This window comes from Ammospiza nelsoni, chromosome 19 (assembly GCF_027579445.1).
Source record: "Ammospiza nelsoni isolate bAmmNel1 chromosome 19, bAmmNel1.pri, whole genome shotgun sequence".
NCBI lineage: Eukaryota > Metazoa > Chordata > Aves > Passeriformes > Passerellidae > Ammospiza > Ammospiza nelsoni.
In genome coordinates, this window is record NC_080651.1 from 4,980,377 (window position 1) to 5,002,025 (window position 21,649).

At 42.4% G+C, this 21,649-nt stretch overlaps 1 protein-coding gene and 1 long non-coding RNA gene across 3 annotated transcripts; one reads left to right on the forward strand and one right to left on the reverse strand.

The window, feature by feature from the left end:
* Nucleotides 1–1,564: 1,564 nt before the first annotated feature.
* Nucleotides 1,565–21,414, reverse strand: LOC132081814 (uncharacterized). Its single transcript, XR_009419740.1, has 5 exons — nucleotides 21,318–21,414; nucleotides 18,586–18,706; nucleotides 10,828–11,055; nucleotides 2,629–2,872; nucleotides 1,565–1,898 (listed from the first exon to the last, which is right to left on the reverse strand). It is a non-coding gene; the product is annotated as an uncharacterized LOC132081814 (long non-coding RNA).
* LOC132081810 (myosin-1B-like) lies at nucleotides 1,684–17,613 on the forward strand. Of its 2 annotated transcripts, none has more exons than XM_059485735.1 (38): nucleotides 1,684–1,912; nucleotides 1,998–2,141; nucleotides 2,233–2,389; nucleotides 2,697–2,724; nucleotides 2,822–2,936; nucleotides 3,030–3,122; nucleotides 4,019–4,082; nucleotides 4,230–4,328; nucleotides 4,430–4,533; nucleotides 4,609–4,747; nucleotides 5,385–5,503; nucleotides 5,603–5,752; nucleotides 6,465–6,635; nucleotides 7,330–7,698; nucleotides 7,775–7,825; nucleotides 8,357–8,444; nucleotides 8,538–8,655; nucleotides 8,866–8,989; nucleotides 9,078–9,214; nucleotides 9,316–9,571; nucleotides 10,526–10,768; nucleotides 10,951–11,127; nucleotides 11,213–11,358; nucleotides 11,446–11,536; nucleotides 11,616–12,005; nucleotides 12,242–12,368; nucleotides 12,468–12,586; nucleotides 12,856–13,052; nucleotides 13,415–13,598; nucleotides 13,685–13,850; nucleotides 14,023–14,147; nucleotides 14,300–14,608; nucleotides 15,346–15,549; nucleotides 15,913–16,038; nucleotides 16,134–16,304; nucleotides 16,395–16,499; nucleotides 16,642–16,737; nucleotides 17,327–17,613. In XM_059485735.1, the coding sequence occupies exons 1-38, from the start codon at nucleotides 1,709–1,711 to the stop codon at nucleotides 17,480–17,482; spliced, it is 5,862 nt and encodes a 1,953-aa protein (XP_059341718.1). In that variant the 5' UTR covers nucleotides 1,684–1,708; the 3' UTR covers nucleotides 17,483–17,613. The 2 variants fall into 2 exon arrangements, with proteins under 2 accessions (XP_059341718.1, XP_059341717.1); XM_059485734.1 differs by having other exon boundaries at nucleotides 7,330–7,639; nucleotides 7,740–7,825.
* Nucleotides 21,415–21,649: the final 235 nt, after the last annotated feature.

Consider the following 21,649-nt stretch of genomic DNA (forward strand, 5'->3'; position numbering starts at 1 on the left):
CCACATTCCTGCTGCCTCTGGTGCTCCTGTGCAGGAGGGGACTCCATTACAAATCTCTTTTCAAGGCATCTGCCTGTTTTCACTCTTGATTTTTGTGCAGCAGCAATTTGGGAATTGTCATTTCTGTTTTACAGCACTGATCAGCTGCCAGCTCACAAGCCACACATCTGGTGTCACGAGAGGTAAGAAGCTGATTTACCAATTTATAGGAACAGAGACAGATCCTTTTGGGTGGGGTGTGTGTATGGCTGAGTGAATGGTCACTGCTTCACTGTATATTCTTAAATCCACTGTAGTCACAGTAGAAGGTGGTGGGATGCTGAAGGTTGGTATGGTTTTCAAGTGAATTATTGAATCATAGAACAGTCTAGGTTGTAAGGGATCTCATAAGGTCATCTGGTCCACTCTTTAAGGAGCTGTGTTTGAAGTCCCTGACTACTCATAGCAGGCCAGAAAATCCCCAAGGGGACATTCTTTCTTCTGCTTAACTCACCTAACAGGGAGTGAGGTGCACTGCCTTCCCATCACTGCTGTGTAACTGAACTAAGAATACAGTAGGAAAACTGCAAAATTCAGCATTTTGTCGCAGCATATGTAATGAGATATTTTGTCTGAAATTTGCTATGGAATCACTAAAGCAGTAACAGCTGTAACATAACAAACCAAGCTCTGATTGTCACCTCTATAAAAGGCAATGCTGCCCTTTTTTCTCTGCTCTGCTTGTTTTCTACCTCACAAGAAATGGAAGACACAGCCTCCCTCCTCTGGAAGCCACTACCTGTTCCTCCAGAGACAAACAAAGAAATATCATGTTATGTTTTCTCATTTTAGTAAAATAAACACAAGATTAAATGTTGTGTCAATATCAGGTACCTAACTCTATACAGAAAGAGATATTTAAATGTTTTCCTAAGCTGCCCAGTGTTTGGTTTTGCTTTTTTTTTTCCTCAGGTCAGAGGAAAGAAAATATATATTTCAGATAAATTAATTCAGGCTTTAAATTCCTTACTTTTAAATACTTCATCACAGCTTTAAGTCTTTGAACTTTGTTTTTCTCTAAAATTCTACTAATTTTTAAAAAACAAAAGAAAGTACTAGAAAAGGATCTATCTCAGTGTGGTTTGAACAGCACTAATCTTAGACAGTCATGTTGCAATTTATGCATGGATTCAAGCAGTCAATAAAATTAGAGAAAATTTTATTATTAATGCCATTATAAAAAAGTTATAAATACTGAAACTGAGTCATTAAGAAGCTAGAGTTTTCAGTGTGCAGTTCAGACAGTGGAGTATGAGCATTCTCATCTTTGTAAAAAACTATCAATTGTGAGAAAAGAGCATTATAATATTTCCAAATTAATTTTAAGAGTGCTTCAGCAGTTGAAGAGATTTTTGAGGTTCTTAATTCCATAGTACAGTGCCTAAATAGTTGAATTCTAAGTATCTATAAATTATTTAAATGTGATTTCAGTAAAGGCCAAATAATCTCCTTAAATATAATTTTGACCTTTTCCAAAAATATTGAATTGCACCAATGCAAAAATTCACAATTCCTTCCAAAAGGCTACAAGCTGTATTAATATAGTTTCTTTTTCTCCACAACTTCTCTTTTCTTCTCCTAACAAGTGCTTACTTTCTGGCATGTTTGAGTAACATATCTGCTCTTCCACAGCGTTCTCTGCGGACAAGCCCCTCCATAAACCGCAGCCATGTCTACGGACGCGGAGATGGCCATCTTTGGGGAGGCGGCTCCTTACCTCCGAAAGTCAGAGAAGGAGAGAATTGCAGCCCAGAACAAACCTTTCGATGCCAAGACATCTGTCTTCGTGGTACATGCAAAGGAATCCTTTGTGAAAGGGACAATCACAAGCAAGGAATCGGGCAAAGTCACTGTCAAGACTGAAGGGGGAGAGGTGAGTCAAAAATAAGAGTCAAGGAAATCATATGATCCCCACTCTGGATTTTTAGCTGACATGTGTATCCTTCTTCCTCTGACAGACCCTGACTGTGAAAGAAGATCAAATCTTCTCCATGAACCCTCCCAAGTATGACAAAATCGAGGACATGGCCATGATGACCCACCTGCACGAACCCGCTGTGCTGTACAACCTCAAAGAGCGTTACGCAGCCTGGATGATCTACGTAAGTGGCAGCAGCAGCTTCCTCTGGGCAGCCTCAGGAGCTGCTGGGCCAGGCTCAGGGCAAGGCAACGTGCTGTGTCCCTTCCTTGCAGACCTACTCGGGTCTCTTCTGCGTCACTGTCAACCCCTACAAGTGGCTGCCGGTGTACAACCCCGAGGTGGTGTTGGCCTACCGAGGCAAGAAGCGCCAGGAGGCCCCTCCACACATCTTCTCCATCTCTGACAATGCCTATCAGTTCATGCTGACTGGTGAGTGGCTCTGTCTAGCCTCAGGGGCCCTGGGCCATTAAATTATTTTAAGGGATACCCTATCTCAGCAAAGTGAAAAGACTTTTTCAAAGTTTTCTTGGATCTGACATACGCATCTGTTGTAGTTTGCTATCTTCATAGTGTTCTTTCTACTCTTTAAAATGAAAGATATCTCTGTACTCAGTGATGTGCTTCGCTTGTTTGATTGCAGCTGACATCAGGCAAAACATTAGACTTACCTGACTATGTTTCATTCTTCCTCTGTTGTTCACTGAGTTTTATGTACTGTGTTTCTCCTTGTTCACAGATCGGGAGAACCAGTCCATCCTGATCACGTAGGTACCCCCCTGCGCGGGTCCCTGCGGGGCTGCCCGGTGCCAGGGCCCCTCCTGCCTGACCACGCACCCTCTGCTTCTCTTTTGGCTTTGGCAGCGGAGAATCCGGGGCCGGGAAGACTGTGAACACCAAGCGTGTCATCCAGTACTTTGCAACAATTGCAGCCAGTGGAGACAAGAAAAAGGAAGAACAATCATCAGGCAAAATGCAGGTAATTTATTAGATACATGTTGGGATCAATGCTTTCCTTTCTTCCTGACATGATTTTTGGAAAGGATAACTAGCACTGATTATCACCCTGCAGGGAACGCTTGAGGATCAAATCATCAGCGCCAACCCACTGCTGGAGGCCTTTGGAAATGCCAAGACCGTGAGGAACGACAACTCCTCACGCTTTGTGAGTTGCTTAACAAAATAATTCCTGTAACATAGTAAACAGGAGTTTATGTCAGTATTGTTTTCTGTTCAGCCATCATGTTTTCAAGAGTAAAACTGAAATTTCTTACCACAGCTTTGCCGCTTATACTAAAGATCATTCTCCAGATTTCACAACACAAAAATTTAATTCTGTTTTACAGTAAAATGCAAATAATACCATGTTATGTGGTGTTTCTCCTAGAACATACTGTAATGTTAAAAAAGAGCTCTGTTTATTTTTACTTACATTTATACTTATTTTCTAAGAGACAGATAAATTGCAGGAAAAAAGGGAAGGCTAGGAGAGATGAAAGAAAGAGAGAGAGAGAGAGAGAGAGAGAGAGAGAAAGAAAGAAAGAAAGAAAGAAAGAAAGAAAGAAAGAAAGAAAGAAAGAAAGAAAGAAAGAAAGAAAGAAAGAAAGAAAGAAAGAAAGAAAGAAAGAAAGAAAGAAAGAAAGAAAGAAAGAAAGAAAGAGAAATAGATTTTCTAATTGAATATTTGCTGTATTTCAGATTTAATTAATCAGAAATGAAGTTGTTTATTAGATCACAATTCAGATATAAGCAACTCAACTACTTAAATTGATATTTCCATATCATCAAGGTAACTCCTCTCTGTATGCAGGGATATAGTTAGAATAATTTGTTGAATGAATTTCACACATTCTTTCTCATTTGTACACTCAGCATACTTAAAATACAGTTTTGCCGCTGCTGATTATTTTCATGGTAAAAAATGAAAAAGATACCTTTATGTTATGGTGCAAATACAGAGATTTTAAGAAAATGTCTCTAAGTAGAAAACTTGTACCAACTTCTTTATTTCAGATATACTTTCGATGTTGTAAATCTTAAAACACTTTTATTCCTTTAAAGGGCAAATTCATCAGAATCCATTTTGGTGCCACAGGAAAACTGGCTTCTGCAGATATCGAAACATGTAAGACACTTCACAGCAGTTTCCAATCCATCCATTCCCCCATCCATACAACATCATCTATACTGCCTTCCCTGTTTTCTTCCCATCTTCTCTCTTTTCTTTTTCTTTTGCTATTTCTTCTTGTTTCTAACCAAATTTCCCCTCCAGATCTGCTGGAGAAGTCCAGAGTCACTTTCCAGCTCAAGGCGGAAAGGAGCTACCACATCTTTTATCAGATCATGTCCAACAAGAAGCCAGAGCTAATTGGTAGGAAGAATTACTAACTTGAAGGAAGATTGCTGAGTTTCTGCTCACACTGTTACTTGTAGGCTAAACTAAGCCTACATGACCCATCCTCTTATTTTCAGACATGCTCCTCATCACCACCAACCCCTATGACTACCAGTTTGTAAGTCAAGGCGAGATCACTGTCGCCAGCATTAATGACCAGGAAGAGCTGATGGCTACAGATGTAAGTAGCAATTCAGAGTATTGCAACAATTGGAATCTCCCAGACAAATGTTTTACTTTACTGTTCCTATTTCAGAGTGCCATTGACATCCTGGGCTTCAGTGCTGATGAGAAAACAGCCATCTACAAGCTGACAGGGGCTGTCATGCACTATGGGAACCTGAAGTTCAAGCAGAAGCAACGAGAGGAGCAGGCAGAGCCTGATGGCACAGAAGGTATCAGCAAAATCTTTGACTGACCTGTTAGAAATAGAAGTGGCAATAATAGATATGTATTTGGAAGATGGAGTAGAAATGTGTTTAGGTGAGATGGTGCATAGGTATGAAACTGTCATCCAAAATGCACTCTTTCTTCAATTACCGCTCATCATTATCTGCACTACCAACTGCATATATGTCCAAAAATCTCTCCTGAGCTACCATTCTGAATCAGCATAACTTGCTTATGTGCTGAGACCCACTGAGAAAGAAAAGATTTTTTTGAAAAAAACTTGTTTCTGCTTGATACTTAAAGAAAATAAAGGTATTATATTTCATTAGAGAACTTCTACTTCTTTAATCACTTTTTAGGGCAAAATTACTCATTAATTCCTGGAATAATTTTTCATAAATACATTGTTTCTAGAAGTTTCTGTGAAGATTTTTAAAGACAAATATACTCTTTAGATATAAAACATTCAATGCAAAGATGATTTCAATTGAATAATTATGTCATGGTTCCTCTGAGAGCCAGTAAGCAAAATTTGATCACAAGAACATTAAATATTGCAGCTGTTTTGCGAAGGGTTCATCACTCAAAGTGCTGCATGTCTTGCTAGCCTTAATTTTTCTATCTCCTTGTTCTTGTACTTAGTTGCTGACAAGGCTGCCTACCTGATGGGTCTGAACTCAGCAGACCTGCTCAAGGCTCTCTGCTACCCCCGAGTCAAGGTGGGGAATGAATACGTGACCAAGGGCCAAACTGTGCAGCAGGTAACAACAACCACTTGGTGACTGGGAATCTCTGACATGAATCACTTACTATTTGCTCTGGAAATTGTATTTCTTCTGCTCCATTCTCCTTTGGTTTAGGTATACAATTCAGTGGGTGCCCTGGCAAAGGCTGTCTATGAGAAGATGTTCCTGTGGATGGTTGTTCGCATCAATGAACAGCTGGACACGAAGCAGCCCAGGCAGTACTTCATTGGTGTCCTGGACATTGCTGGCTTTGAGATCTTTGATGTAAGTAAGATTTTAGGTTTGAGGGCTGCTCTTGAAGGGAAGGATGGTTATATCAGAGGACTTGTAAGTAATACTTCTCTGAATATTTAACATGCTAGTCATTTGTTATTTTATGTAGGAAAAAAAACTACTCATTTTCTTCTCTAGGAGAAAACAAAATCCTCAAAAGTTCCATCAGTACAAGCACAGAGTCATGCTGTTTGTGCAGAAGCAGCAAATAGAATTTTATATGTTGTAATATTACAACTCTTTGAGCTTAATGATAAGGATTAAATAACCCAAAATATTTCTAATAAATTTATAAAAGAGCTTCTGTGGCAGAGCTAGGAGATGTATTTGAAAATATATAATGAGTTAAAGATGTTCAAAATGTTTAAAGAACCAAGGAATGAATAGTTATTTGTTTAATCAGAGATATCAAGGGTTTTCAATTTGGAGACAAGAGCATGCACTCGTCTTGTTTGCTGAATAAAAAAATACCAAAGTGCTTTATTAATATTAGGAGATTCACTAAAAAAATCTGCTCTGAAAAAAATCCCTGATTTTCATTATACTGGTATTTCTTTCTGGAGCTGCATATAAGTTCTGTTATGGTGAGGTCCTGGTAAAACAGTTGTGTTTTGACTGGGGATATTTATAAAGGGTGGAGGAGAATGATGAAGAATTTTGCATATTGATGAGGGTTTGTTGTTGTGTTTTTTCCACTGAGCAGTTCAACAGCCTGGAGCAGCTGTGCATCAACTTCACCAATGAGAAACTGCAACAGTTCTTCAACCACCACATGTTCGTGCTGGAGCAGGAGGAGTACAAGAAGGAGGGCATTGAATGGGAGTTCATTGACTTTGGCATGGACCTGGCTGCCTGCATTGAGCTCATTGAGAAGGTATGTTTTTAATTCAAGGTCTCATTGATTTAAATTTCCAGTAGTTGGATTCTTGTATTTGGTTTTAAGTGCAGAAATACATCTTGACCTGTACTATTGCTAATTATGCATTACAGATATTAGAAAGTCCACTGAAAACTGTAGAAGTAATTCTCACAGATTCTCTGCATGGAAGGCATCTCATTTGTTTGGCTAAAAGATATTATCCTCAAAAGCACAGGGCAGTTCCTAAAGTAAATTGTAAACATTTTCTTCGGGTTCTGGAATAAAGTTATCTGGAAATGAATACAGTTATCTGTAATGGTTCTGTATGGTTCACACCAAAGCAAGTACAGTGTCTGACCTCTGAGAGGAAGAAACAGAGATTTCTTGTAGTTCCTTATAATTTGAGGCGCTGATTGAAAATTCAAATACACAAGTTAATATGTCATGGACACATTTGTGAAAAAAACTTTAAAATATTCTTTCTCCTCATGAACTTTAACATCATCATTGGCATAGAAAACATTCCGAATCACAATGCCAAAGTATCAATCAAGCAGGTGAAACTTTTAAACTCACTTTTTAGAAATAAATTTTCTACATGGCAAAGTTTATTTTTCAGCTTCCTGTCTTTTACTACATTCGCTTTGAGACCAGGCCATAATCATATATTCTACAGGCATTCTCTCTTGCTTCTTGAACTGTCTTCCAGCCCATGGGCATCTTCTCCATCCTGGAAGAGGAGTGCATGTTCCCCAAGGCAACTGACACCTCTTTCAAGAACAAGCTCTATGACCAGCACCTGGGCAAGTCCAGCAACTTCCAGAAGCCCAAGCCTGCCAAAGGCAAGGCTGAGGCCCACTTCTCCCTGGTGCACTATGCTGGCACAGTGGATTACAACATCACTGGGTGGCTGGAGAAGAACAAGGACCCTCTGAATGAAACTGTCATTGGGTTGTACCAGAAATCATCTGTGAAGACGCTGGCTTTACTCTTTGCTTCTTATGGTGGAGGAGAAGCAGGTTATTTTTCTAAATTTTCTTTTTCAACAATTGGGATATGTAAAGATATAGCAAAAAAGGTTATATGGGTATATTAAAAAACTATTTTTTTCATTTTAAGAGGCTAGTGGTGGTGGTGGTGGTGGCGGCAAGAAGGGAGGCAAGAAGAAGGGTTCTTCTTTCCAGACTGTCTCAGCTCTTTTCCGGGTAAAGTATGGATTAATTTTCTATAAAGTAACATGAACAAAATGTCAAAACTGAGCGAAATGCACTCAGGTTTGTGTTCTGGCATTGGTTTTATAGAGAAGTGATACTAAGTCTGAAGTGCATTCCATAGTGATTTTTTGTTCAAATTTAGGAATAAGTCTTCATTTGGCTCTTTGAATTTCTTGTAAAAGTTCACTCCCATTTTTTGGGATTTTTTTTTTTTTCAGAATTTGTCATGTAATATAAATATAAATATAAATATAAATATAAATATAAATATTTATCCCCAAAGGGTTTGTGTAAATATATTTATAATGTAGTGTTTTACTTCTTCCAGAAAAAGGCAAAGAATTTTAAACATTTTTTTAATGAGAATACTTCTCAACAAAAAGTCTATAGAAAGTTTCATTAAATCTAGATGTCAAATTTTAAGCTTCTTCTAATATTTATTATATTAGTTTCTTGGCATCTAGGTACAAAGCATGCAAAAGTAAATTTCCTTCATCTAAACTACTATGCATGATCCCACAGGAGAATCTGAACAAGCTGATGACCAATCTGCGAAGCACCCACCCCCACTTTGTGCGCTGCATCATCCCCAATGAGACTAAAACACCTGGTAAGAAGCCCAAGCTAAAAGATCCTTGCTCTGATACATCCATTCCCCTCTGCAATGCAATCTGTGCCCCTCATTTGTGCTCTGCATTGCCAGGTGCCATGGAGCACGAGCTGGTGCTGCACCAGCTGCGCTGTAACGGCGTGCTGGAAGGGATCAGGATCTGCAGGAAAGGGTTCCCCAGCAGAGTCCTCTATGCTGACTTCAAACAGAGGTGAGAGCTATGAAATGGAGAGATAAGTCAGGTGTCCTCACCAACTGCTCTCCATCACACAACCGAGCTTTGCCAGGGTCTTTAAGTATGGAGAGATGAAATTCCAACTTCCTCAGCCTGGTTCTGCTGCAAACACTGCTCTTGGTTTCAGTAAAGAGAACGTTCTTATGACTGGACATTGTCTTCCTCCTATTTGCTCCAATTCCACAGATACAAGGTGCTTAATGCCAGTGCCATCCCTGAGGGACAGTTCATCGATAGCAAGAAGGCTTCTGAGAAGCTTCTTAGTTCAATCGATGTGGATCACACCCAGTATAAATTTGGACACACCAAGGTACAACTCCCCACCCCACCTTCACTGCCTGCCTGGGCTTTTCTCTCTCTACCTGACAGTGATGTGCTGCAATGTTTCCTCACTCAAGGTGTTCTTCAAAGCTGGGCTGATAGGGGTCCTGGAGGAGATGAGAGATGAGAAGCTGGCACAGCTCATCACCCGCACCCAGGCCAGATGCAGGGGCTTCCTGGCGAGGGTGGAGTACCAGAGGATGGTGGAGCGCAGGTACACCTTCCTCTTCTTCAGTTAAAGTCATTTTGCTCATGGAAAAGTGTTGACACTTGTCCGACTGAGGATATTAATTGTGCATTTTAATTATGTCTCAGAGAATCCATCTTCTGCATCCAGTACAACATTCGTGCATTCATGAATGTCAAACACTGGCCATGGATGAAGCTGTTCTTCAAGATCAAGCCCTTGCTGAAGAGTGCAGAGTCTGAGAAGGAGATGGCAAACATGAAGGAAGAATTTGAGAAAACCAAGGAAGAGCTTGCAAAGTCTGAGGCAAAGCGGAAGGAGATGGAGGAGAAAATGGCCTCTCTGATGAAGGAGAAGAATGACCTGCAGCTCCAAGTGCAGGCTGTGAGTAACATATTTCTATACTTTTATAAGTAAATATGATCTAACACTCCTTTCTTAATACACTCTCAAATTATATACTAAGCCTTCTAAAATACTTTAAGCCTAATACCATGTAACTAAAGACCATATTCTTTTTTCACGCCATCTTACTATTGCGAGCTGTAATTTTAAAAGTATGAGCTTTTATTCTTCATAACTTCATGTGTCCATGTGAGTTCATAGAGCTATATGAGAGACATTATGTGAGACATAAAGCCTTATTGTGGTCACTGTAGTTTATCTAGTGGAGCAGAGACAGTAGCTTGACTGATCTACTACTCTGCCTTAACTTTCATCAAAATGAAGAGCTGTTTACGATTTCTTATAGCAGATGTCATCTCAACTCCTGCAGCTACTACTTCCAGAAAACAGAGATACCCATAACAACTTACAACACAAGCATCATCACTATACGTCTGTCTCCAATATCTTTTGGCCTCCCACAACCATAAAAAATATTTTGGCAATACCCTGGAGCTGAAATATCTGTTTTAGGGAATGATGAATCTCATTCTATTGTCCACTGACACCAATGGCTGAGTATAAAGCTACGAAAGGGAGTTTCACATATTTCCTTGGAGGTAGAGGTATTTACATTTCTCAACACTTCCACATAAATCTGAGTTTTGTATAATAAGACACAACCACTTTCTAAAGGAGAAAAGGAAAACATCAGTTAAATCTAAGTGACTTTCTTATATACCCAAAATAAATAAGTTGAAATAAAATGTAGCTAAACAGAGCTGTACTAAAGATGCAAAAGGTCCAACAAGAAAACTAACTAAAACCTTTTTCTAGATTTCTAGGTTACAAGGTAATTGCACAGTGTGTTTTTCCCTGAAAGCAATTTGAAAGTCTTGGCAATTCCCATAGCTTCCTTCAGTACTAAATAATATTTCTGGATTTTCCCACCAGGAAGCTGATGCTTTGGCTGATGCTGAGGAAAGATGTGATCAGCTCATCAAAACCAAAATCCAGCTGGAAGCCAAAGTCAAGGAAGTGACTGAAAGGGCTGAGGATGAAGAAGAAATTAATGCTGAGTTGACAGCCAAGAAGAGGAAGCTGGAGGATGAATGTTCAGAGCTGAAGAAAGATATTGATGACCTTGAGCTAACACTGGCCAAGGTGGAGAAGGAAAAACATGCCACTGAAAACAAGGTACACACATTGGCAGTCACATAAAAGGTCATGAAATTACAAACTCAAAGGCAACTTACCTAAAGACATGCTGACTTTGGAAAATCTTGAGCTGTCCGTCTCTGAGCATCCAAAATATAAATCAAACATAAAAGCAGAGAACATGTTTTCTTCCAAATTTTAAAACATGCATATATTTGTAGGTGAAAAACCTGACTGAGGAGATGGCAGCTCTGGACGAGACCATTGCCAAGCTGACAAAGGAGAAGAAAGCCCTCCAAGAGGCGCATCAGCAGACCCTGGATGACCTGCAGGCAGAGGAGGACAAAGTCAATACTCTGACCAAAGCCAAGACCAAGCTGGAACAGCAAGTGGATGATGTAAGCACACAGATATAGAACAGGAAGAGGACAGGTATGGAGTCCAAGCTGGCTGGCAGAGCCCTGATGGTCTTGTTGTGTTTAGTTGGAAGGGTCCCTGGAGCAAGAGAAGAAACTGCGCATGGACCTGGAGAGAGCAAAAAGGAAACTGGAAGGTGACCTGAAGCTGGCCCAGGACAGCATCATGGATTTGGAGAATGATAAGCAGCAGCTGGATGAGAAACTGAAGAAGTAAGTGTGGCTCTGGGGCACCTGTGTGCTGGGCTGCAGCACTTGTCTTGTTTCTTTGTGCTCTAACACAGTTCACTTGTCCCAAAGGAAAGACTTTGAAATCAGCCAGATCCAGGGCAAGATCGAGGATGAACAGGCCCTGGGCATGCAATTTCAGAAGAAGATCAAGGAGCTGCAGGCAAGTCTCTGTGCCTTTTGCCCTGCCTTGCTCAGGCAGGAGGAGGGCACGGCTGTGAAGGGTCCCTGCTGTTCTGCAGGCCCGCATTGAGGAGCTGGAGGAGGAGATTGAGGCAGAGCGAACCTCTCGCGCTAAAGCAGAGAAGCATCGCGCTGACCTGTCCAGGGAGCTGGAGGAGATCAGCGAGCGCCTGGAAGAAGCAGGAGGGGCCACAGCAGCTCAGGTGGAGATGAACAAGAAGCGTGAGGCAGAGTTCCAGAAGATGCGCCGTGACCTGGAAGAGGCCACGCTGCAGCACGAAGCCACGGCTGCCGCCCTGCGCAAGAAGCACGCGGACAGCACAGCTGAGCTGGGCGAGCAGATCGACAACCTGCAACGCGTGAAGCAGAAGCTGGAGAAGGAGAAGAGTGAGATGAAGATGGAGATTGATGACTTGGCAAGCAACATGGAGTCTGTCTCCAAAGCCAAGGTATGGAACAATATAAAAAAAACCATGAATATAAATAATGTTGAAGTATATCCTTTAAAATTATGGATAGATTGCCAACTAACTCATGTCTCTGTATGGAACTTGTTTCTAACCTTCTAACTCCAAAAAAAAGTCTATAACTTGCAAGTTGTTTCACTTTTTTCTGTTTAGAATCCTGCTGTTCAAAAGAAGGCATCTAGATACTAATCTTCTTTCCTTCTCTGTGATTTCAACAGGCCAACCTGGAGAAGATGTGCCGCACTCTGGAAGATCAGCTAAGTGAGATTAAGACCAAAGAAGAAGAACATCAGCGCATGATCAATGACCTCAATGCTCAAAGAGCTCGTCTGCAGACAGAAGCAGGTTAGAGAGACTCCAGTATGTTTTTGCATGACTCCTAAACCAGCTTCTTTGGGTCATAAATAACAATTAGAATATTTTCTTTAATGTTTGCTTCCCCAGGTGAATTTTCACGCCAGGTAGATGAGAAAGATGCTCTGATTTCTCAGCTGTCAAGAGGCAAACAGGCCTTCACCCAACAGATTGAGGAACTGAAGAGGCATCTAGAGGAAGAAATTAAGGTTATTCCTGATTTCTTACCACTGGCCACTGACTATGCTTGTAGCTTTACACAGCCTAGTGGGAACAGGATCTGCTTAGTGTAAGCCATCCTGGGAGATCACTTTTCTTTGTGCAATAAGTTTGATTAATGGATTTTGTCACCAGTCTTACATCTGTTCTTCATTGCAAACATTCCTCCAGCTGTCATGTTTGTATTGTGAAGTTAATTCATTGGAAGATATTTCACAGGATATTATCACTCCTTGATGCAACCCCACTCTCCATCTAGGCCAAGAATGCCCTGGCCCATGCCCTGCAGTCCGCTCGCCACGACTGTGACTTGCTCCGGGAGCAATATGAGGAGGAGCAGGAGGCCAAGGGGGAGCTGCAGAGAGCCCTGTCCAAGGCCAACAGTGAAGTGGCCCAGTGGAGAACTAAATATGAGACAGACGCGATTCAGCGCACGGAGGAGCTCGAGGAGGCCAAGTACATGAGGAAGCAGAATGGGAAATGATGGGAGAAGACTGAAACTGGTCATGGGAAATTTGAATCTCTGAGAGTGGGCTAAATCAAGAATGGGATGAAGGCAATAATATAGATTTGTAAAAAAAAGGAGAGAGAAGAAGGCAGAGAAAAAGTTGAGATAGGAAGAGAAAATATAGGCTTTAGGACTAGAAGTGCTATGACAGGCCTAATAGGTGATAGGACACAGCAAAGTATGGATCCTTACATATCCGTGAAAAATGCACAGTTCAAAACCCTTAAAGTGACCAGCTAACCTATCATGACAAGTATAGAACTGATGTCCTTCAAGGCTCTGATGTGCAACTCTGCTTGTTTCCTCCCAGGAAGAAGCTGGCCCAGCGCCTGCAGGATGCAGAGGAACATGTTGAGGCAGTCAATGCCAAATGTGCCTCCCTGGAAAAGACAAAGCAGAGGCTGCAGAATGAAGTGGAGGACCTGATGATTGATGTGGAGAGATCCAATGCTGCCTGTGCTGCTCTGGATAAGAAGCAGAAGAACTTTGACAAGGTCTTTTGGCCTCCAGCACCAGCACTCCTGGCCAGAGCAGGGCCCTGTGATGGCCACAGCCCTACTCACCCCCCATTTCTCTTCAGGTCCTGGCAGAATGGAAGCAGAAGTATGAGGAAACGCAGGCTGAGCTGGAGGCCTCGCAGAAGGAGTCACGCTCTCTGAGCACGGAGCTCTTCAAGATGAAGAATGCCTATGAGGAGTCCTTGGACCACCTGGAAACAATGAAGCGGGAGAACAAGAACTTGCAGCGTAAGTCCCTGGCCCTCTGCTCCTCCCTGGCCTTTCTCACAAGCTTGTCTGTCTGCCACACTTAACAGCTCTGGGCCTGCAGGAATAAGATCATGGCTGGCACATTGGTGGGCCAGAGCCTTTCTCCATTCAGCTCTGTGCCTGATATGGCACTTGTCTCCCTTCCTTGCAGAGGAGATTTCTGACCTCACGGAGCAGATTGCGGAGGGAGGAAAGGCGATTCATGAGTTGGAGAAAGTGAAGAAGCAGATTGAGCAGGAGAAATCTGAAATCCAGGCTGCTCTGGAGGAAGCTGAGGTACATGACAACCACTGGTATCTGTAGTAAATAAATGAGGAAATAGGCTGAAAAGGCCTGGAACAGAGTTACACTCTGTTCTGGCTGAGGAGTGCAGTTGAGATTTCTGAAAATATTTTTGATTTTATCAATGTTTGTGTCCACTTTTCCAGGCCTCCCTGGAACATGAGGAGGGGAAGATCCTGCGCCTGCAGCTTGAGCTCAACCAAGTGAAGGCCGAGATTGACAGGAAGATAGCAGAGAAAGATGAGGAGATTGACCAGATGAAGAGGAACCACCTCAGAATTGTGGACTCGATGCAGAGCACTCTGGATGCTGAGATCAGGAGCAGGAATGAAGCCCTGAGGCTGAAGAAGAAGATGGAGGGAGACCTGAATGAAATGGAGATCCAACTGAGCCATGCCAATCGTGTGGCTGCAGAGGCACAGAAGAATCTGAGAAACACCCAGGCTGTGCTTAAGGTATGTTACACTAAAAATGTGTACTTTGGGTTTTACTTTGTCCAATACTAGCTGCTGAAGTCCTCTAGATACATTCTATTTCCTTAATTACTCTCCTTAACTGAAGAGCCCAGAACTGGATGCAGTACTTAATGTGAGGCCACACAAAACAGGAATTGAGCTCCAGCTCTGCCTTGGCTTTCATAATACTATCCTCAAACATCCTGGTAGCATCCTTATATTCTTCCAAAGACAGTTGCTGCTTGTTCTACCATCAATGCGTTTCCTTTTTACACTTCAGTTTGACCTGAAGGTCCTTGCTCAGCCATGCTGATCTGCCTCTCTTTCCTGATTGCTTACACATGTGAATTGAGAGCTCCTGCACTCCAGGAAAAGCGTTCTTAACTCGGTTTTTGCTTCTTTGTTCTTGAGAGGACTTTCTCAAGGGTTTACCATCCAGGAATTCCTTGAGAAACTCAAGTCCAGTCTCCTAAAATTCAGGGACTTAACCTTACTCTTCAGCTGTACCAGATTCTCATGAATCAACCTCCAACTGAATTTTCTAAGTTACTGTGCATAGACAGACAATAAGTCCACATATAAATATATCCCTGTAATTATATATATTGTACTACCATAATCATTATGGGACTGGTGGCAAATGCCATTGTGTGACAATGCTGCATCATATTATAATTTCTCTTGATTTTTATAATTTTTTAAAATCTTGCCTTATAATTTCTCTTTATTCTCTACAGGACACCCAGATACACTTGGATGATGCTATCAGGACACAGGATGACCTGAAGGAGCAGGTGGCCATGGTGGAGCGCAGAGCAAACCTGCTGCAGGCTGAAATTGAGGAGCTCCGTGCAGCCCTGGAGCAGACGGAGCGGTCGAGGAAAGTGGCTGAGCAGGAGCTTCTGGATGCAAGTGAGAGAGTTCAGCTCCTCCACACTCAGGTTAGATTCAAAATCTCATGGGCAATTTTTTTCCTTTAGTCTTTCTTCTGTGTAAATTCCTAAATCAACTCCTGTAATAAAGTACTTTATGCGAACTAGAATTATTACACTCGTACAAAGAAATGGATTATGGCAAAATGAGTAAGAGTGCATGAGCAGCCAGAAGAGTTGCTTCAAACATCAATAATCCTCTGCTGTCTACCTGTGTATGACCTGATAAGATACATCAGGAAGATATCAGATATTTATCAGATATATATCTAATATCAGATATTTAGAGAATAACTTTACATTGAAACAGTAAATTTGTTAAGTAATTGTTGTCTTTTGGAAATAACTGCACATAATTTTATTGTTCAACAGAACACCAGCCTGATCAACACCAAGAAGAAGCTGGAAACAGACATCGCCCAGATCCAGAGTGAAATGGAGGATACCATCCAGGAAGCCCGCAATGCTGAGGAGAAGGCCAAGAAGGCCATCACAGATGTGAGTTGGGCGCTCCTGGCATTGCTGATGGTGAATGTACTCTCCCCAAAATATCTCCAGCCCCAAAATGGCTTTGACCTTTTTTCTCTGATCAGGCGGCCATGATGGCAGAAGAGCTGAAGAAGGAGCAGGACACCAGTGCCCACCTGGAGAGGATGAAGAAGAACCTGGACCAGACAGTGAAGGACCTGCAGCTTCGTCTGGATGAGGCCGAGCAGCTGGCACTGAAGGGAGGGAAGAAGCAGATCCAGAAGCTGGAGGCCAGGGTGTGTAGGGCTGGGGCTGTGCCTGAGGGATGTGTCCCTCCTTGGAGAGACATTGGCAGGGCAGCTGCAGGGCTGGGCTTGTCCTTGCAGGTGCGGGAGCTGGAAGGGGAGGTTGATGCTGAGCAGAAGCGCAGCGCTGAAGCCGTGAAGGGTGTGCGCAAGTACGAGCGCAGGGTGAAGGAACTCACCTACCAGGTAAGGCAGGAGCTCTCCTGCTCTCACTGGGCTTTCTCACAGTGAGTCACATTTTGCACAATCCATCCCCAAGGGGAATTGTTAACCTCACGTGATGCAAAATCAAGAATTTACTCTCCTTTCCATTCACCAAACATTTTAGTCTGAGGAAGACAGGAAGAATATTCTGAGGCTGCAGGATCTGGTGGACAAGCTGCAAATGAAAGTGAAATCCTACAAGAGACAAGCTGAGGAGGCTGTAAGTATTGCTTGGAGAATGGGCAAAAATTCGATTAGGGCAGGACACACATTGAATGAAGCTGAATACCAGGAGGAAGGGTATTAAGGAATCTCCCAATACGCAACTGTCTTGGCCGTGCTGCTTTGTTATCATGTCATGAGGCTTTGGTGAGCTCTGGGCACCCTGCAATCAGGGCATTCATTAAGGGACGCTCTGCAGCCTGTTTCACACAGGAAGCCAGAGTAAACAAACCAGGGGCCACACCCAGTGACTGACAAGTTCCTGAATCTCTGCTACTTATCAGCAGCAGAAGGCTTCCTGGTCTTCCCAGCCCCGTAAGTTGCGCTGACAATTGGGCAGGAAGCAGTGTGAGAATAAGTACAGAAATGATAAATCAAAGGGGTGAAATTGATTCTCACGTGTGACACAGTCCTGGTGAAGCTTGTCCCCGTAGGGTCCTGAGAAGGGATGAGGAGCTCTGTGTGAGGTTGATGTGTGAGCAGTGGTGGGAGGGGAATGGAGATTTGCAGCCCCACAAGGCTGACTTGCAGCAGGAGTGAAACCCCTGCCCTGTGATCATGAGCCCTGATTGGCTCTGCTCTCACAGGAGGAGCTGTCCAATGTGAACCTGTCCAAATTCCGCAAGATCCAGCACGAGCTGGAGGAGGCCGAGGAGCGGGCTGACATTGCAGAGTCACAGGTCAACAAGCTCCGAGCCAAGAGCCGCGAGATTCATGGCAAGAAAATAGGAGAGGAAGAGTGAAAATTGCATGAGGCATCAAAGTGACCTGAGGGCTGCACAAAATGTGAGCCCTCTGTCCTTCTTCAAGTGTTCATAAACATGTCTATATGTAGAGAATAAAGAACGTAGATTTAGTCGCATACACAGCAGAATCCGTGATTTTGGTCAATTCAGTTCTGCAGTTACACAAGTTTGGGGCATTTTCAAATGAAATATTTATTTCACTTTAAGCCTTGCGTAACAGTACAGCTTTACTTATCCCATCTCCAGTATTTCTCCACTCTGTCTTACTTGCATTACCAAGATGGGAATAAGACTAATTTAATTTCCATTCTGGGAGAGGATCAGGACAAAGGCAGGACAAGCACCTTTTCTGTCCTGGCACAGAAAAAATTGGTTTTCCTTTGTGCATCATGTTTCTACATGGGTACAGTAATCAGAGGTTCTCATTGATGGTCCCATTATCACTTGGGCAAATGGTATTTAGAGGGAAGTTTCCCCAAGGGAAAACATCTGTAGTACCAAAAGCATCTGTATGTCTCCGAGTCCTTATGGAGGAAGTTAGGCAAGGAATTATCTGTGCCTTAGAACAAGGCAAGTGAAAGCCAGTAACTCTAGAAAGTGGCTTCTTACTGAGGAAATTTAAAGATCATGCGACCTTGTTAATAACTTCACAAATATGATGTTAACATTAAGTTTCAAAGAAAAACAAATAATGTATTATTTGGATAAGAGGATATTGCAGTGCCTTACTTCCTCTGTGAGGCAGAATAGCCAATACTAATATGTTCCAGTTGTAAATTAAATTGAACTTAATGAACAGCTTGGTAGAAGGGTGAATAAGAAGACAAACCCCAAGCAGTGTAACATGTAGAGCCACCAGAACAAGTGGGAACAGCTGCACTACTGTATAGTGTTTCCAGTACTGAAATGTATGAGTTTTTGTGCTAAGGAATAATTAAGAGTAATGTACAAATACAAAAAGCTAAAAGAGCTGTTTTTCATCATGCACTGTAAGTCTTCAAGTGAAAATAATACTGAGAGCATTACAACTTGAAAGGAATCATAAAATCTAACACTTTACAGAGACAAAAATTCATAGACGATGACAAACTGTGTCCTACCTCTCTGACTCTTGCAGCACTGGAGTGGAATGTAGATACCAACTGTATTTCAGTTGAACAGAAAAGAAAAAAAATCTACCTAAGGTGTACTGGTCTGAAGTCTTAAATGATGGGCTGTTTCCTGCAAGGCAAGAAGCAATATTTAAAATAGGGAACCCCACTTGTAGCACTACTGGACCCAGGCACATTGCACAGCTGCCAAGGGCAGATTCCACATGCAGATACCATTCTCCATTTTACCATTGTAAAGGAGACTTGGTTCCATCACACTACAAGAGCATTTGTGGGTCCCTCAAGGTTCCTGGCTAGCTACACCTCTTTATTTATGGAGAGTGCTTCAAGGAGCTGTGAAACTGTTGGGGAAAGGAGCTGAAGATGTTGGAAAGGAGATGATGAGAAAAGAGCAGTATTGAAGCCTTTTGCACTGCACCACAACAGTCAGTGTTCTGGACAGGGAGGACTTCCTCCTCCCAAATACACTGAGATTTACACCCATAGAGTCCTTCCGTTTTAATAACTAAATATGGAAGTAGTCTTCTAGACAGCAGTTAAATATATTTAAGGAAAAGATGACACTCTGTGTTGACTCTTGTGTCACTGTAAGTGATGCACTTCAGAGACATCATCTCTATGTGTGAAGCTGTGAAAACTGCTCCACTGCCAGTGATATCTGGGCAACAAAGAAGGGAAATGACTCCTCTCCTTTTCCCTTCAAACAATATGCTCCTAAGACATAGGTGGTATCTTTTTTCCAGACAAATCCTTGCCTGCCACACCTTGAAATAAAGCAGTAGAATTTCTTTGTTCTAAAGACCATCTTTCTTTAAACAAACAAATCAACAAACCCCAAAAACTTAATTCAAAAATCAGTGGGTTACAACTGTGGCACAGTGAAAACATGGACAAGTATTTCCAGCTCCATCTGTACCTCTTTAGAGCTGCTGACAGAGTAGTAAATATCACAACTTTGGGGACGGTATTTCAATGCCAAAACTCCCTGTTCCCTTTGGACAATATCATAATCACTCTCCAAAATGCACAAGATGCTCTGACTGTGGAAGAATCAGGATGCACTTGAAGCACCTGAGACTCTTGGGGCTCTTCTGTCTCTCACCTGTAAGAAATTCTGGCCTCAGGATTTCTTGCTAATGCTCAGCTGATGAAAGGTAACATTGCAGGTTCCTTTAGAGACAACACCTGGGGCCAGAATTCCAACTGCACAGGTGGGAGAGGGAGAGAAATCACACACATTGCCCTGTGCTGAGCTGGCCTTGCCACCAGCCAATCTGGAAAGCAGGGCTGGAGTCTTGCTGGAATCAGACTGGAATATTAAAGGGATGAGTAAGGAAAACCAATTTCTCTTCACTTTTGATTTGCTGCCTTGGCTGGAGGACAAGGAGTCATTTTGCATCAACACACTATTTCTGGACTCAGGCTGTGTGTGATAGAAAATGTGCTGATGCACGGGTAACTGATCTTGGAAGAAATATGGGCCCATAAGTGGCCTGAAGAAACAAGTCCCAGAGGAGTTTTAAAATAGATGCAGCTGATGAGCTCCACCAGAGCTGCTGCCCCATGGGGACTATGGAGTTCTCTGACCTTCAACAGCTTGGGCATGGACAACTGTGTCCCCTGTGCACCAAAGCATCAGTACTTTAGGAGGCACTAAGACATTATATGTGAGTTATACCTCATCATCCTTCCCTTTTCCTTTCTCAGTACAAGCTGGCCTTTTTTACTTTCTAATACTGAACTTTGAACACTGATTTCTGTCATTTCTGCTTCACTTTCCAACATCTCTGACATTTCCAGGCACTAAGCTTCCTCCCATTGGCTTATCAGTCCTTCCACCCTGTTCATCTTCTCTGTAACTGAAGCTCCAGTGTGTGGGGAAAAAAGTATCCCCTACGTCACTCTGATATTATTTAGAACACTGCTCAGATATCATCTTCTCATGTTTGCTGGTAGAAGGAGAATGATTAGCTAACTGTGATGCAATTTCAAGAACTGTTTATCCTGACATTCCAGGTCACAGCTTTTACCTTCCTCTGCTCAGTGAAATTACACCTTCCTCTTAACAGCAGATAATTTGCCACTGCAATTTTGCAGGAAGCCACTTGGAGTCCCCACTGAAAAAGGATGCCATCACCTTTACGAACATGTAAATTTCAACAGTCCATACCATGAAAAGTACCACTTTGATTTCCATGTGCAAGATCACAAGCATAGCCACCAGTAAGACTAGAGGAAAAGAACTTGAAAGAGAAAAGACACCAATTCATACAAATTAACAAGCAGAAAAAAACAGCCTCACTCCCCTCTCCCCCCTCTAAAAAATCCCCACCTAAACAGCTGCCTCTGCCCCCAAATTCCACCAGCAGCATTACCAAGGGCTTTGTGCTCTACTATCCTGGATTTTAGCTCTCATCTCTCACAGCCCATACAGTGAACATGCTCAACTGCTTCTCATCCCAAAGGATGCATTCAAGTCTGTCATTACATTATGAAAATTAACAACTTTCTTCAAGGTCAGTTCACGTTTCTTACTTTTTTTTTTCATTCCCTGCACCAGCATGGATTAGGGATGCCTAATAGATCTCCAAACCATGTTTCTTTGCTGGGCAACTCATTATGCCAGCCACAGTATGACACACAAACAGCCTGCAAGAAATACACTTTACTTTAGTCTAATCTGATTCTTACTGGTTTTTATATACAAAGTATGTCCTTACCATTGCAATGGTCCAGTGCTCAGCTAGGTCTTAGTAGAAGAGTAGGGATGAGAAGTTTTGCTCCAGCAGATCAGAGCATCAGTATTTGTTTTCAGCATGTGCTAATGCTCCTGGGAGCTCTCGTTTTACCCAGTGGCAGCAGAAATGCTGCTGCAGCAGTGTGAATATTCCCTGCCAGACAGTTAATCAGGGTCCACAGGGTGCGCTGATTCCTGCAGCACGCCCTGTTCATATGACAGCATGGCTGACTACAGCACTGGCAAGCTGCAGATCCCATGGGGAAGGTTTTGAATGGAATATCTGGTTTATCAGATAATTTGAAGGAGTATAAA